This window comes from Acinonyx jubatus, chromosome D2, assembly GCF_027475565.1.
Source record: "Acinonyx jubatus isolate Ajub_Pintada_27869175 chromosome D2, VMU_Ajub_asm_v1.0, whole genome shotgun sequence".
Taxonomy (NCBI): domain Eukaryota; kingdom Metazoa; phylum Chordata; class Mammalia; order Carnivora; family Felidae; genus Acinonyx; species Acinonyx jubatus.
This window is the reverse complement of record NC_069393.1, coordinates 53,571,722-53,588,786: the sequence shown is the minus strand read 5'-3', so window position 1 is coordinate 53,588,786 and position 17,065 is coordinate 53,571,722. Positions and strand designations below refer to the sequence as shown.

The 17,065-nt window shown below is 43.9% G+C and overlaps 1 protein-coding gene across 4 annotated transcripts in view; it reads left to right on the top strand.

Moving 5' to 3' along the window:
* ALDH18A1 (aldehyde dehydrogenase 18 family member A1) overlaps positions 1-17,065 on the top strand; it is a 41,749-nt gene extending 24,684 nt beyond the window's left edge. For all 4 annotated transcript variants that reach the window (XM_027062704.2, XM_053207016.1, XM_027062702.2 and 1 more), the window contains exons 9-18: positions 662-806; positions 1,406-1,479; positions 2,631-2,724; positions 4,882-5,102; positions 7,665-7,802; positions 9,663-9,858; positions 9,964-10,085; positions 12,111-12,297; positions 13,323-13,418; positions 16,080-17,065. In XM_027062704.2, the coding sequence (XP_026918505.1) occupies positions 662-806; positions 1,406-1,479; positions 2,631-2,724; positions 4,882-5,102; positions 7,665-7,802; positions 9,663-9,858; positions 9,964-10,085; positions 12,111-12,297; positions 13,323-13,418; positions 16,080-16,261 (1,455 nt within the window). In that variant the 3' untranslated portion in view covers positions 16,262-17,065. The remainder of the gene's footprint in view (positions 1-661; positions 807-1,405; positions 1,480-2,630; positions 2,725-4,881; positions 5,103-7,664; positions 7,803-9,662; positions 9,859-9,963; positions 10,086-12,110; positions 12,298-13,322; positions 13,419-16,079) is intronic.

Here is a 17,065-nt window from a genome sequence, read left to right as displayed (position 1 = left end):
AACTCACAAACTGTGAGATCATGACCTGAGCTGAGATCATAAGTTAGGTGCTTAATGGACTGAGCCACCCAGGGACCCCAAGATTTTTTATTTTTTTTAAGTAATCTTTACACCCAACATGGGGCTCGAACTCACAACCCTGAGATCAAGAGTCACATGCTCTATTGAGGAAGCCAGCCAGGTGCCCCCACTCAACTCTTTCTTACGAAATCTTCCAAAAATTTTTCTCTGCCATTAATTGTTCTAAAAAGTAATACTCTTAAGATACAGCATCAATTGTAGGAATGGCAAAGACCTACAAAAGAGATCTACAAAAGTTAAAAGAACTCAGGATCAGATTCTGGTTAAACACCAGGCTGGACACTATGTCGAGGCACAGTAAGTCAAATGTAGAAGTTATGAGTCCTAGTACTAGAGAGTCTTTGAACACTGAGAACAAAAAGCAGATTGGCTCATCTTTAGCACCTACCAGATTTGGGCTGGAGAGAGAGAGAGCAAGGGCTAAGTGTGTTTTCAGAGCTTCTGAGTTGTTCAAAACATTCCTGCATATACTTCAATTGCTCACTATCACATTGTATTCTCTTTTTGCGAGTTTAAAGTATGGATGACTAGACCCTGCAAAAGTCTGAATGTTATGTTGGGATCTAACCTCTCCTATTAGGTGAAAGCGGCCCTCTGGGCTTTGCAAGGTGGCACTTCTGTGGTTATTGCCAACGGAACCCACCCAAAGGTGTCTGGACATGTCATCACAGACATTGTGGAGGGAAAGAAGGTTGGCACCTTCTTTTCTGAAGTAAAGCCTGCAGGTAAGTAGTTCCTCATTGAGTAGTCACACCATGGCCTAAATGAGACCGGAGATTGAGCTCTCCTCTAGGAGTAGAGATCACAAAATTGACGTGTTGATATTCTGAAGTACGGTATTGTTTCAGACACTCTTTGCAAAATTGGACTTTGCTTTGCTTTTGTAAAGTTTAGCGAACCTGCCCAACTAGGCTTCCCATTCTCTCTAAAACCACTATGTTAAAGAATATGAGCATCCATTCTCTTAAGAAACATTTGCTAGGCCTATGCTAGAGGCCTAGAAATGCAAAGACACTTAAGACAGTAAGACATGGTATGTACTCTCAATTGTTCGCAAAGATATTGCCAAAGATATAACCTACATTCAGAAATGCAAACACATTAGAGAATATAAGCTAAAGTGGAATTGAAAAGAACTCTACGAGATGTAACTTACCCCGGAAATATAGACAAGTTTCTTGTGTTTATGCCCGAGTTAATCTAGTGTATTCTTTTGCCATTTTATTTGTCTGAGTGACCTCTAGGAAGCAAGCACACCACGTTATGAGTCTGTGCACGTGCTGGGTTGCTGTCCATGATCTGATGTTTGCAAATATTCTTACAGGTCCTACCGTTGAACAGCAGGGAGAAATGGCTCGAGCAGGAGGAAGGATGTTGGCCACTTTGGAACCTGAGCAGGTAATAACCTTTGCTAATAGTTTGGTTGGTTTTCAGACTGAGTCATGCTGTGAGGCTTAGTGCACAGTCAAGGCTGCCATGTCCCCCTCCATTCCTCTTGTCCCCACAGAGTTATTCTAGTTACAAGTAAGATTCAGATTTGTTCTGCCTTTTCTCTCTCTAAATTTTATTTTCCCTTTTGTGTTTTGTAGTCTGTGGCCTAAGGTAGCTTTTTATCACTATGTTTTGATCAAAAACGTCATGAACATGGTGAGACCAAGGAGATTTCCTAAGCCTGCCACATACTGGACATGGAAATGTAGGAAAACTGCTTATTCTAACACATCTGAGTCCCCTGACTTACCCATTAGATGGAAGCTCAAGAGCCTGCCCTCTAGTCAGAGGCCTGCCCACAGTGAAGTGGCAGACACTGCAGGTCTGGAAACAAGGCAGTCACGGAAGCTGGGGATTGGCTTCTCAAAGCCTGTGTTGTTAAGGATGTTGTGTTTAGATTTTTTCTAGGGAGCACTTTGGCCTGAGAAAAAAGAAAATTTTAAATAACTACAAGTAGAGAAAGGAAAGCAAAGGAAGAGCTTAGCCTGTCTCTCTAAACCACTTCCCTTGGCTTCTTCAGTGATCACACTGATTTGCCACACTTTTTAACCTAGGTGGGTAAGGATTGAGATCCCTTCAAGCATCCAGGACTGGATTTTCCCCTTTGAGTGAATTCATTAAATAAGTAATTGTCAAAATTGTCAAAATAAGTAATTGTCAAAATTTACTTAATAAATTACATAGCCAGTGAAACTGAGTATGCAGAGATGTATGTATCATGCCAATTCAAAATGCTAGCCCCCATCTTGGGTTTGGGGACTGATTGTATAATTCATTGTGCCTTTTCCCCACTACTGGGCCGTGGTCTGCTAATCATAATAATCAGGAATGGTAAAAGAGGAAGAAATACAAGAAGGAGAAGGAGATGAGTAGTGAGAGAGGAAGGAAAAAATGAGGGGAGCTGAGGTGTGTAATGGTTGATAGGATGTAAGGAGATTTCAGTCAATGATGACTTTGCATTTAGGAGCAAGGCCTGGCTCATTCAGAGGAGTAGGTTTAATGGTATGGGTTCTTCTCGGATTAATGTATTTGCTTGTTTGTTTTACCTTTCTTCCTAGAGAGCAGAGATTATCCATCATCTGGCTGATCTGTTGACGGACCAGCGTGATGAGATCCTGTTAGCCAACAAGAAAGACTTGGAGGAGGCAGAGGGTAAGGACCACTCGATTTGGAGTCAGTGTTACGGAGGGTTTGGTTTTGGTTTTTGTTCTTTGTTTTACTAATAATTCTTACAGTGTAGTCTGCCTAAAGACAAGATTGTTATACGGGGCACCTGGGTGACTCAGTTGGCTAAGCTCAGGTCATGATCTCATGGTTCATGGGTTTGAGCCCCACATCAAGCTCTGCGCTGTGTGGAGCCTGCTAGGGATTCTCTCTCTTACTGTTTCTCTGCCCCTCCCCTCCTCATGCTCTTTCTCTCTCTCTCTTTCTTAATAAATAAATAAAAACTTTTAGGAATGTAAAAAAAAAAAAAAAAGATTGTTATAGAAGAAATTTTATATTATGCATCATTTTTATTAAAGGCAGCTTGCTAGTATTCAAATTATGCATACCATCTCCAGCTCCTTTCCCAGATGCTCTAGTACAGCCCTCCAAAGGAGCTTTTTCTGTACCCACAGGTCATGAGCCATGGATACTATGGCAGTTTCAGGACAAAAAAGAAAAATACTGAGGACTATTTTAGACATTTCACTAATAGCAGCCAACACCTAAGTAAGGCCTTTCTGTGTGAAGAAATCTTTGATGATAATCTTATACAGTTCTTTAAAGTAAAAGAATTACGACCCACTGAGGTTAAAGCTGTTGCTCAAGGTCACACAATTAGTTATTGGCAGAAGTCTGACTTCTGACCTCAGTTCTGTCTCTCTGGAAATTCATAAGGACGCACAGTGGCTTATAAACAAAGTCCTGGCTATACATGAGCATGGTGGTCCCTTTGACTTGCTAAGTCCTTTTCAGGAAATTTATCATAAGAAACTATTTCAAGAAGAGAAAACTGCTCTGTATGTAAAGATTCTTGGAGCAGGGTTATTTATCACACTGAAAACTGGAAACAACCTCAGTGTTTAACAACATAGGGCTGGTTAAATGTGTTAAGCTGTGTCAACTCAGTGGAGTATGCAGTAGTAATTACAACAGTTTTGGCAACATGGAAAGCAAATATGGATTGTGAGGTGGAAAACTAGAATGTAACATTTAACATGCACTGTGTTTGAAACTTGATATTAACACATAGGGAAAAGTGAAGAAAACGGATTGATATAATTGGTTGGTAAAATGATGATTCAGCTTTTTTCTTAATATAAGGTAGGTTCCTCCTTTCCTAAGTAGAAAACTTTGTATTATTTTATCTTGGTGGCTGTGACTATAAAAAAGAAAGAAATTTTTCATCATCTCATTTCAACATTAACCATAGTAATGATTTGTGATATGTGATTCCACACGATTTTCCCTGGTACATATACATGTGTATATATGAATATGTGTGTGTGTGTGCAGAGAGAATCACACCATGCAAACAGTTGTATTTAAATTTAAAGAAAATTCTGAATATGAACTTACCATTATTAGGAGCACCTTGGTGGCTCCGTTGGTTAAGCATCCAACTCTTAATCTCAGTTCATGTCTTGATCTCAGGGTCATGAGTTTAAGCCCCATGTTGGGCTCTACACTGGCCATGAAGCCTACTTAAAAAAAGAAGAAAAAAGTGAACTTACTATAATTCTATTTAAGTTTTTATTTCAAAAGGAAACATCTTTATTGCTTCTGATTATAAAAATAAGGCAATCGTTATAAAACATTAAAATAATGCAGAAAGAGATCATCAGTGTTCTTGATGGCTTCCAGACATCTCCACATGCATATATGCAATATTTGTTAAATAGGATATTATCATACATGCTCTTTTGTAGTTTATCTTCTTCAAAAACTATATCCTGGACAGCTTTCCATGTCAGTACATATAGATATTTGTAATAACTGCCTGGTAGTTCATTGTCTAAATGTTTAAGCAGAATTTGATTTTATTATGTAAATACTGTGACAAGTATCCTCATTACATGCAAGTTTGCTCATGCGAATGACAAATTTCTGGAATTGAATTTGCTGGCACAGAGGGTATTGGTGTACATACCTTTACGTGTGAAATACACTGCCAAAAGCCCCCTAGAAAAACTAAGTGGCATGTCATTGTCTTCTCAAGACCCGCTAAATTCGTGTCTGTTCCTAACACAGTGCCGTGTGTTCGGTAAAGCAGCTGCAGCCTGTCCAGAGCCACTCCTTTATCATGTGTTCCTCACACCTCTTCAGGGAGACTCGCAGCTCCTCTGCTGAAACGTTTGAGCCTCTCCACATCTAAATTGAACAGCCTGGCCATCGGTCTACGGCAGATCGCAGCCTCCTCACAGGACAGCGTGGGGCGTGTTTTGCGTCGAACCCGAATTGCCAAAAACTTGGAGCTAGAACAAGTGACTGTCCCAATTGGAGTCCTGCTGGTCATCTTTGAGTCTCGCCCAGACTGTCTACCCCAGGTATGTGCCTGCTATTGGGGTAGGGGAAGAATATATTTTCAGGACCCAAAATCTTCCAAAGATGGTTTTCTTTTTTTCTTTTTTTGGTGAGAAGTTCTTATCTTTTTTTCTCCCCCAGAGATAAGTTTTTGAGACTTCTCAGGTGGTTCTTAAAGTAATTTATGTTATTGATTCTTCCAGTGATTCTAAAGTAGGTATTCATATGTCCATTTTACAGTTGAAGAAACTGAAGCTTATAGAAGTTACTATTGCTGTCACACTTACAACAGATGCATCTTCCCTAGCACAGTGCAGGAGCACATTTCTGTATGTCTTCACTCACTGGGGCACTGTGTTCCCTGACCACAGAACCCCTGCTAGCTTACTGCAAGGTCATTCATCGTGTAGCTGGTTTTCCCCATGTGAAAAAGACCCCTTTGTTCTCACTGTCACAGATGGCCTCCTGTAGGTAAATCTCTCAGGAAGAAGAACTTCCAGTAGTTAATGAAAACTAGAATGCAACCCTCTTTAAGGAATTTGACATATTACAGGCTAATGTTGAGAAATCATGTGTTTAAAAGATTTTTTCCAAGAAGCCATGCCTTGATACAGGGTGGCATTAGAGGGTTGTCCCACTGGTTACCCTAAACACTTTAAAATTTGGGGACAATTTTCCCACCAGACTGACCAGTAGGATGATACCAGCTTTTTCTTTTCACTAGCCTCAAAATCTCAAAGAGAATATCTATTTAAAAACATAAAACAGGGGTGCCTGGCCAGCTCAGTCAGTAGAGTGTGCAGCTCTTGATCTCGGGGTTGTGGGTTCAAGCCCCATGTTGGGCATGGAGCCTACTTAAAATAAATAAATAAATATCTAAAGAAAAACAAAACAAAAACAGCACCTCTTTGCCATAGGGCACAGGGTGAGCACAGGAGCCTGAAATGCTTTGTGGTAAATATTCCCTGACATGACCTAAAACCAGATTGTTCACCCCATACCACAGGGTCTGTCCTCAGCCCCTGGTGGGTGCTGGCACACTGCCCCCTCTGGCCACACACCTGTTTGCAGAAATACCAAGTGAAAACTGTAGAACCCGAATCTGCTAGTAGGAATGAGTACGTGATGTTTTTTTGCTGTCTTTCATCCGTACTAACGGATACTTCACGTGGAGAAAGGTTTCTTCTCTAGCCAACTACAGCTCATGTTCCTCACCTGGGATCTTAACTCTGGATGGCATCATAGAATCCATGAATTGTAAAAAAATTGTGTGCAGTTCTGTGTGCTAGTGCATTTATATAGAGAAGATTTACATTACTTTTTATAAGGGGTCCATGAGCAACAAAACCAATAAAGGATTAAGAGCCACTAATTGAGATTAACATGCTCAGGCAAGGTTTTTTAGTAAAGTTCCTTTTATTACATTATAAAAATGGGAAGATTTTCATTCATCCCAAGAACATTCAGAAAGTTAAACTTCAGGGGACTCCTGGGTGGCTCTGTCAGTTAAGCATCCTAGACTCTTGGTTTCGCCTCAGGGCATGATCTCGCAGTTCATGAGTTCGAGCCCCACATTGGGCTCCATGCTGACAGTGCAGAACCTGCTTGGGATTCTGTCTCTCCCTCTCTTTCTGCCTTTCCCCCACGTGTGAGTGCATGCGTGCTTTCCCTCTCTCTCTCTCTCTCTCTCAAAATAAATATATAAACTTTAAAAAAAAAGTTAAGCTTTAGGCCTTAGATAATCAGGTCAGAGTCATTAACTCTGCTTTAAGAGGGTAACTAACCCTCCTCCTGGGTGGCCTGCTTTTTCACTGGAGTATTTCTGCAAACAGGTGTGTGCCCAGAGGGGGCAGTGTGCCAGCACCAGCCAGGGGCTGAGGACAGATCCCGTGGTATGGGAGTCCTTGGTGAACAAGCTGGTTTTAGGTCATGTCAAGGAGTATTCACCGCAAAGCATTTCAGGCTCCTGTACTCACCCTGTGCTCCCTGCTTGTGCTCCCTTCCCAGAAATCACCACAGCTTGTCCAGGGTCTGACGGGTCTCTAGTCTGCTCCAGGTTCTCAGCACCAACATTTAGAGCTCTCAGAATAGTTACAGGGCCAGAGGAAGATGTGGCCAGAGAGGCCACCCAGCCTCAGCCAGAGGCAGCTAAGCTCCCTGTCCTCCACCAGGGCCCAAGTGGGGAGGGGGCCATGTGACGCTGGCCACTTAGGTTACTTTGCTAATGGTGCTAAGGAAGCTGTATAGTTTAGTTCCTGAGATTGGGTGCTTTGGCTCTGGAGTCAAGACTTCTGGCCCTGCCAGTTATAAGCTATGAGACTTTGGGGAGTCACCAACTTCTCTGGGCTTCAGTGTCCTTATCTGTAAAGCAGGAGATAAAACAAGTATTTAATTCACTGGGATATCATGAAGTTTGAACAGATTAGGCCTTATAAGGGCCTAATGACAGGCCTTATAAAAGTGCTCAGCAAACACTGTTACTATATTGTATAAAAATCACTATAGTATATAAAGTGCTCGGTGAATGCTGTTATTATTACTGCGTTTTCTCTTTGGTTCACTGCTCTCTCCCCTTTGATCTGCAGGTGGCAGCCTTGGCTATAGCAAGTGGTAATGGCTTATTACTCAAAGGAGGGAAGGAGGCCACACACAGCAACCGGATTCTTCATCTTTTGGCCCAAGAGGCCCTCTCAATCCATGGAGTCAAGGAGGCCATACAGCTGGTAGGTCCCTGGGAATGAGCCACATCAGACCCAGAGGGGTTCAATTTGGCGTTTGGGTGTTTGAAGCAAAGCTTACTTAGGTCACGTAAGGCCAAGCCATTTTTATAGGCAAGCTTGACCAGAACAGGGGCTTCCTGGTCCACATGGGTCTTTAGTGGCTTAGTGATTTAGGGCAAGTCAGATGAGACAGATTTTATGAAAGTTTGTCATAAACCATCGTGCAGCATGTAAGAATGAGGTCATGCTATTATCATTATTGTTATTATGCTCATTATTTTAACCACTGTCTCACTCTCCTCAGTCATCAGGTGGAGTTTTTGAACTAGACAGTAGTAGGTACAGCTTACTGAAAACTTGCTGTGGGCAAGGCAGTTTCCGTCTGTTGTCTCATTCAGTCTTCACATAACCCATAACAGGAATGTGCCATCAGAACGAGGGGGAAAAACAGGCTCAGTGGTGAAAGTAACTCACCTGAAATCACGCAGTCTGTTGTAAAGTTTACATTTGAACCTGGGCTAATTCCGGATCCTTCTCTTTCTCCATCAAGGCCTACTTACTCTGACATTCCGGGATTCTGCTGGTTGCTGGGGCAGTGTCTATAAACCCACTGCATTACGTGCCCCCTAACAGGAATTAGGTTTTTTTGTTTTTTTTGTTTTTTGTTTTTTTTATGGCACCACAGGGGGTGGAAAGGGCACAGATTTTAGGGATTCAGATCCCAGCTCTACCACATCCTACCTTAATCAGACAGGTTTCCTCCCACCCCCACCCCTCTTCTTATTGATGTATAACATCCATACAGTAAAGTATACAAATCTTACCTGAAAAACTCTGTGACTTTATCCGAATATCCCCGTACACACATACGTAGCCACCAGCCATATCCAACTGTGGAACACTTCTAGCACCCCAGAAGGCTCCCTTGTGCCCTTCCTGATCAGTATGCCCCACCACCACCAAGTAGCCCCTTATTTACTTCTTTCACATTCACCTTTCGCTTATTCTTGAACTTCATTATAAATGGAATCATACAAAATACACTCTTCTGTGTTATGTTTCTTTTGTGTATCTTTGTGTCTGTGAGAACCATCCATATTGTTACATCCAGCAGTAGTTTTCTCTTTTTATCACCATGTGGTATTCCATGTATGTGTGTATACTGCAGTTATCCTTTCTTTTGTTGGCTAACTTTTGGGTTGTTTCCAGTTTTGGGTTATGCAGAATAAAATTGTTACAAACGTTCTCATACGTATGTATTTGTGTTTCTCCTGTAAATAACATGACCATATGGGTGAATTAAAAATCAAGAGGAAGAGAAAAGGCCATCATCATCTCAGTGTCCTGAAACCAGGGCTTCACTCCAGGGGAGAGCTTGTCAGCGGCACCCGTGGAGAAGCAGAACTCCTTAGCAAGACCCAGCCGGTCGTGAAGGCTGTGGTTGGAGAAGCCACAGGGCAGCACCTCCGTTGTGATCCTCCTGGCCAGCCATAATCTGTAGCTCCTCTGACTTCCAGAGGTAGCACTTGGTACCTTGGTACCATTTTGAAAATTATCTGCCCTGAGTTGCAGTGCGTTGTGTCCTAGTCGTATCTTTCCTGCTAGACTCTGAGCTCTTAGACAGCTGGGACATGTCCTCCTGTTTTGTAATGCAGAGCACAGCACCTAATGTGTAGTGTTTGCTTAAGTATTTGGTAGATGATATCAGGACTCTTACTTTTGGAATAAGTTTTCACAGCACCTGATTTAGTTCTCCCGAGGTACAGACTTTTGTACAGACTTTTATCCGTAAAAGGGGTGCTGCTACTTTGTATTTCATGAGGTCAGATGTCATTTTTCTGTTTTTATTCTCTACCTCTTCAGGTGAATACCAGAGAAGAAGTGGAAGATCTTTGTCGCCTAGATAAAATGATAGATCTGATTATTCCACGTGGCTCTTCCCAGCTGGTCAGAGATATCCAGAAAGCTGCTAAGGGGATCCCGGTGATGGGACACAGTGAGGGGATCTGCCACATGTATGTGGATTCAGAGGCCAGCGTCGATAAAGCCACCAGACTGGGTGAGCTAGATGGGGCCTCTGCTGTGTGCAGGCAGAATATTTAGCAGATCCTCTGTGACTTGGGAGCATGTTAATAGAAACAATTATTTGTCTTCCTTCTTTCAGTCCGAGACTCTAAATGTGAATATCCAGCTGCCTGTAATGCTTTGGAAACTCTGTTAATTCACCGAGATCTGCTGAGAACACCATTATTTGACCAGATCATTGACATGCTGAGAGTGGAACAGGTACAAGTCCACAGGACTCCTGTGTCCCTTCCTGTCTTCCATTTTGAGATTTAGAAGCCTGTGGGTAGCTGCCTTCCCATTTAAGGCAATTTAAGAAGCAATACTTTTGAGCATCTGCTGTGTACGGAGTTCTGTGCTAAGTACACAGAGAGGAGTAAAACCTATCCCTGCCTTCTCACAGTCTAGTAGATAGAAGAAACCCATGCTCACATAGCTGTATTACAAAGTGGAATGTGGTAAGTGCTAAGAGAGGTCAAAGATAAGACAGATCACATGGCAGCCCACTAAAAGGACTGTTTCTGGAACCATTTATTCAGGCGGCATAAAGTTTATGTTTCTGAACACGCGTTTCTGTTGGATTTGGTTTGAAAAGATTGCGCAGAAAAGTTTTCAAACCAGAAATTTATATGTGTCCACCTTGCCACTAGGGCCTTCAATTAACCAATATTAATGTACTTAATACATTGGTATTTGGGAGTCCACAATTTGTATGATGTTCTCTCTGGAATATTTTATTACCATTCCATTGAGGTTATAAAAACCAGTGCCAGTAAGTTTCACACAAGTGTATGTTCCATCTTAAATTCCTAATTGCACAAAAAAAAAAAAAAAAAAAAAAAAAAAAAAAGATGCTCTCCAGGCAAAAATGGATAGACTTAAGCTTTCTGGCAGAACACATCGTAAGCTTTAATATCTGATGCCATGGCACCCTTTCAGAATTATGTAAATAAACACAGTATCTGGATAAAGTGGCTGCTGGCCTTGGTTGCTTTGACCCTGAGTGTGTGTCACTTCCCTTTCATCCTTTAGCTGGAAAAGAAGGCTCTAGTCAGCTTGTAAATGGACATGGTCCCTGTGAGAACCTGAAAGGATTGTTTTGAAAATGAAAATACACCACAAATTAAAATGGGGTCAGATCACGTGATCACTCATGTTTCGAGCCTTACTTGACATTACTGGCACCTATGTATGCCAAACACCACACTGGACTGGGCTGGACTAGACAGGAGGAAACTCTCCTTTAGCCAGGAATAAACCCCTCCAGTCCTGATTCAGACACAAACCTATGATATTCTTAGTCATTCAAGTCAAGATTCCTTGAAATTCCTCAGATCAACATCAGTCAGTGTGTGTACCTCATCTTTGTGTTGCTGGAGGTAAACCAGCAGGGTGACTTGCCCAGAGTGAGGGCTCAGGGATGGGTTTCCCGTCCACGAAGAAGGTGGTTGGACCCTAGGCCCGGAGAAAGTGGGGTTGCAGGTAGAAGGGCCTCAGGAGCAACAAGAACAGGACATGCTCTGCTTGTTGTAACTTGAGCAAAGGCAAAAGCTTGGTCCCAAAGAACCAAGCCATGGGAGGTCTCAGAGAGTGAAGCCTAAGTGGGATCAGACTTATGACTGGGGCCTTCAGTGACCAGCCTCCAGTTCTTAAATTCCTCCAGCCAGGAGCAGGATGGTGCTGAGCTGAGCCTAGAGCTGGGGCCTGACTGACAGAGTTGGAAATCTGACAGGTAACCATGGTTTGAGGCGGTTGGTTACCAAGTGCTCTTTTCCTCTGCAGCACACTTAGGACTTATCCAGAGAGAAGGGAGTAGAAATATATACAGGCCATCTCCTCCTTTCCATGTGAGTCCAAGACTACGTGTCCCGTATGCGGGGAATGGGATTTTTATAGCCAAGTGTTCATCTTAGTAAGATGCCAGCAGTCAAGGCTTATGTCAGTAGCCTGTTAAATGCCTTGCACATTCTTAACATTCAAAGGCTTCCTGCTTAAATCCCTGCTCCAGTTTTACTGAAGGCCCATTGCTGGCAAGTGGCCAGTCAGCATTTTCGAAAGCAGAGCATCCTGGAGGGTGGTGGGCAGCTCCTAAAAGGAAGTCGAAGGCTGGTTTAGTTGTCCAGGCCATGGCAGCCATGGGCTCCTCCCCTGCAGGCTCATCTGGCTGTTTGATTCTAGACGAAGAAGAGTGAACTGACTGACTGCTCTTGGGTTTATATTGTTACCCCTCGACTTCCTCTGTTCCAGGTGAAAATTCACGCGGGCCCCAAGTTCGCCTCCTATCTGACCTTCAGCCCCTCCGAAGTTAAGTCCCTCCGAACTGAGTATGGGGACCTGGAATTGTGCATTGAAGTGGTGGACAGCGTCCAGGAGGCCATCGACCACATCCACAAGTATGGCAGCTCGCACACAGATGTCATCGTCACGGAGAACGGTCAGTGTGCATGTGCACACGTGCTTCAAGTGTGCAGCACCTGCTTTTTCTGCTTTGGTCTCCGTGGGGTCCAGCACCTCTCACCCCTTCTGGCTGCAAGAAAGCATAGTCTGAATACACTAATGATAATACCTGGCGTTGGTTGGATTCATGGGTCTGCTGCGTGCTCTCACATCTGCCACATTATATTGTCACAGCAGCCCCAGGGGAGGAGGTGGGGAAGAGATGGTTAGCTCCACTCTGAAGATGACTCCCTCTGTGTCACAGGTATTACCTTTGAACTTCTACAGCAGTCTTTCCGGGTTATGGGAATAAACCCATTTACAGCTGAGGAAACCTAGGCTCGGGAGGTTAAGGGCAGAAGCAGCTCACCACACTCGTTCACTCCACAGATAAGTACTGAGAGATACACGTAGGTGTCAGGCACTGGAGGCCCAGCAGTAAAGGCAGCCAGTGGTAAATGGCCTCCTCCGAGGATCTACAGATGGTTTATTGGGGAATCACAACACCACCAGTTTGAATAGCTGATGTTTACTGAGCACTTACGTGTGCTAGGCTCTGGGATGAGTGCTTTGTGGATGCCAAGTCATTTTATTCTCTATACAACCCTATGAGCTAGGTAGTATTGCCAGTCTGCATTTTGCTCTGGCACAGAGAGCTTCAGAAACCTGCCCAAGGTCACCCAGCTATTGAGTGTGGAATTGGAATTCAGACTTAGGCATTCTCACACTGGATCCTATAAATAATATAGTCAGGCCGTTGCAGCATCAAGGGTATGTCTACAGGGGGAGATCTGGACTCCAACCCAGTCTTTCCCAGGCAGTTACTCTTTCCATAACAGGGACTGATGAAGCTGGTTAACCTTCTTCCTCTTTAGATTTTTTACAAGTCTGCGTGTTTAATGTGTGGAGAAGCTCTTCAGGGGCCTGGGCCCAGCCCCGATCAGTCACCAGTGCATGACTGGAAGGAGGGATGTTCTCCATGGGTTGGTCACCTTAACTCGGTTTCTTCTCTTTATGCTGCAGAGAAAACAGCAGAGTTCTTCCTCCAGCACGTAGATAGTGCCTGTGTGTTCTGGAATGCCAGCACTCGCTTCTCTGATGGCTACCGCTTTGGACTGGGTAAGAAAGATTCTGGTCAGGAGAGAAAGGAGACCCTTTGTGAATCACTATGTGGTACAAAGAGCATAGTGAGGGTGGAGGAGACACCTCTGCTTTACAGTCACATGCTTGATCAAGATGATAGGGACGGAATTGTGGAAGGGAGGTTGATGAGAAAGAATAGTAACAACAATGAGCCAGGAGAAGTCCTGTCTGTAAGCATTTTGCATGCTAAGAAGGTAGGTATTTGTCTTTTCTTTTTCATAGTTCTTTGAGATTCAGAGAAGTGAAGTAACTTGCCCAAAGTCACCCAGCTGTCTTTTAGACCCAAACTTGTACAAGTCCAAAGCCTGGGTTGCTCCCACTACTGTATGGCAGACCACAGCATGTCCACATGCACAGGTTGTGACAGGTGTACATGCCAAGGTCTCTCAAGAGCACTGCTGTGGCAGACTTATTGCTTCAAAGAGACGTAGCCAGGTTGCCTGAGAGTGAGGAGTTCCCCATGAGGACAGGACATAAGAAGGGTTAATACGTATGCTGGGCATCGGAAATAAACAGGTGAGCCCAGAGGTGCAAGGGTGACTTCTAAAACAGACCTCTGAAATAAAAAGCTTCAGAAAGACACCCTCTCCCCTTCTGTTTAGAAATAAAACCTCCAGGGGCACCTGGCTGGCTTAGTCAGTGGAGTATGGGACTCTTGATTTCCGGGTTGGTAGTTCAAGCCCCACATTGGTATAGAGATTACTTAAAAATAAAAATCTTTAAATTTTTTTTTTCAACGTTTATTTATTTTTGGGACAGAGAGAGAGCATGAACGGGGGAGGGGCAGAGAGAGAGGGAGACACAGAATCGGAAACAGGCTCCAGGCTCTGAGCCATCAGCCCAGAGCCCGACCCGGGGCTCGAACTCACGGACCGCGAGACTGTGACCTGGCTGAAGTCGGACGCTTAACCGACTGCGCCACCCAAGCGCCCCAAAAATAAAATCTTAAAAAAAAATTTTTTTTAATAAAAAGAAAGAAAATCTCTATTCCCCAGTATAAGGATTTTTCAGTGTCTGGTTTTCAGGGGTGCCATTGTACAGAGCTCCAGTAAGGCATTTATGACACATCTGAGCATTATTTCAACACTGAAAATAAAACATTTTAATCTTTCTGAACTCTTAAATAGATGATCTGCCTAGAGAAGTACTTCTCATTGAATTACAGAAGGTAGTTAAAGAGAATTTTACTCAGTTATTCTTAATCATTAGACCCTTTATCATTAATTGCCTGTTTCTGTTATGTTGGGCTTTTGATTTAATTATATCAGTTGCACTGATTTTTGTATTCCATGTTATTGGAAGAAGAAATAGCAGCATACTTTCAAGGACTGAGGTGTCCAGGTTTCAACTGAAAGCCCACAATAGCGGAGAGCAAAAGTCCATTGTCTTTCCATCACCTACGTAGAGCAAACACTCAAACGCTGGTTGAGTTAAATTCTTATGAAGCGCGTTGATAACAGTGACAGGTGATGTTTATTGAGCATTTACATATTCCTTGCACTGTGCTAAGTATATCACATGCATTGTCTCGCTTAGTTCTACACGACAGATTCTATTATTTTCCTCATTTTCTAAGTGAATTGAAGCACGAGAGACAGGCAACATGCCCGACGTCATGAGGTCTCTATGCTATTAAAGCAGAATCTGAATCCAGTGGTCACATGGTCCATGCCAGCCACCACCCCCAAGCACATCCCCACTCAGGTGTCTCTGCCCCTGCTGGTCTCTGCCTGCACCACCTCTCCACCTGCCCCTCCCCTGCCCATCTCCTTGTCACTGTTCAGCTTTTGGAGGCTCTCCCTAACCACTCCACCTGTGTGAAGGCCACCCTGCCCACATGGTCTGTCACAGCACCCTTCCCTGCACTCCCATCACCACATGAAATCATTTGCTGAACCGTCCTTTGGCTGCCTTGCCCACAAAAGTATAAGCTCCATGAAAACACCACCTCACGTCATTTATTCACCACTGCCTCCCCCAGGCCCAGCACGGTGCCTTGTACATAGTACTTGCTCAGTAAAGTTGTGACACACAAGGGGAACCCTGCCTCCACTGTGTACCATGCAGAACGCCCACCTAGACTCAGGAAGACCCTTAATGCCCGAAGTCTAGGCCTAGAACAAGAGAGAAGGAAAATGAGCAGTCACCTCTTGTGTATTCAGTAACTGTCAAATGAGTACATGTGCTAAGAATTCTGGGGGATACTGAGAACATGTCCCTTACATTCTGGAACTTAAAGTTTGGGGGAAATGTTCTTCATCTTTATACTGGACATTGTTGTATACCTCAAAAAATGCCCAAATGTCAAATTGTGATACATAGTCCAGACCTATGTCTGGATGATACCAGAGCCGGCAGATACCAGAGCCAGCACTCCTAGTCTTGTCAAAATGCATTTGGGATAAAAGTGCACAAAAGAGGCCCACACAGTGTGTTTCATTAGGAGGGGACTCCATTGTGATTCATAGTAACCAGAGAGCACATTGACAGGGACCATGGAACTCAGGCGAGTCTGGGGAGGATGGAGTGGGCAGGGCGAGAGGGTGCCAGGTTGGGAGAAGAGAGAGCTGTGGGTCTGGTGGACGGACAGGAAGTGGAGGCTGGGGAAGCCGCAGCCTCATCCATGCTTTTTCTCAGGAGCTGAAGTGGGCATCAGTACGTCACGGATCCACGCACGAGGACCAGTAGGATTGGAAGGACTGCTCACTACAAAGTGGCTACTGCGGGGGCAGGACCACGTGGTCTCCGATTTCTCTGAGCACGGAAGTTTGAAATATCTTCATGAGAACCTCCCTGTGCCTCAGAGAAACACCAACTGAGAAGAGCTGGGAAGGATTCAAGAGGTCTTCACAGTTAAGATGGTCTTAAGCATCTCGTCGTGTCCTGGATGAGCCAGGTGCCATCTCCCACTTCCTAGAAGGGTCTGCCTCTGGGAAAGTGTACCATGAAGCTTTTGGGCTCAGTGTGACAACACCGCTCTTGGCTAACGCGCGTATTCCAATTCACCCTTCTCTACATTAGAAAATAACCACCGTGGACGGGGACTTTGCTTCTCACAGTCCAGTTCCCTGCAAGGATAGAAGCAGAAAGGTGCAGCTTCCCCCCATAAAAGGCAATGGAAAATCATGGCCACTTTTACCTTTTTATCGCCTCAATGAGGTAATGTCTCCCCTGGCGTTTGGTTGGCGCTAGAGCCCATCACACCTAATATGTCTTTCCACATTTCATTTCTTCACGCTTACAGTCCGTTTCAGAAAGGAAAGATTCGGAATTTAGAAGAGGGGCAGCTCTCCTTTTTGGCATTCTCATCAGAAACAGTTGCAAAAATGGACTGAATCATTTCCACCAGGAAGATTGACTTTTTGTATTTATTGTGGAGTAAATCTACGGAAGCATTCCAGATGCTCACCCTGTCCGGACCCAGAGGACCTGGCGTTACCCAGAATGCAGTTGGAACCTGGAGCTGCGAGTCCCAGGAAGAAGTACCTATAGCACTCATGCTTGAAATTTTTATATGAATTACTTTGTCTCCTGCCCTTTCCCTCCAAAACAAAAATTAAAGGGTTATTTTAATACTTTGGATTCCTCCCCCTTTTTGAGAAATAAAGTTCTTATGAAAAGCC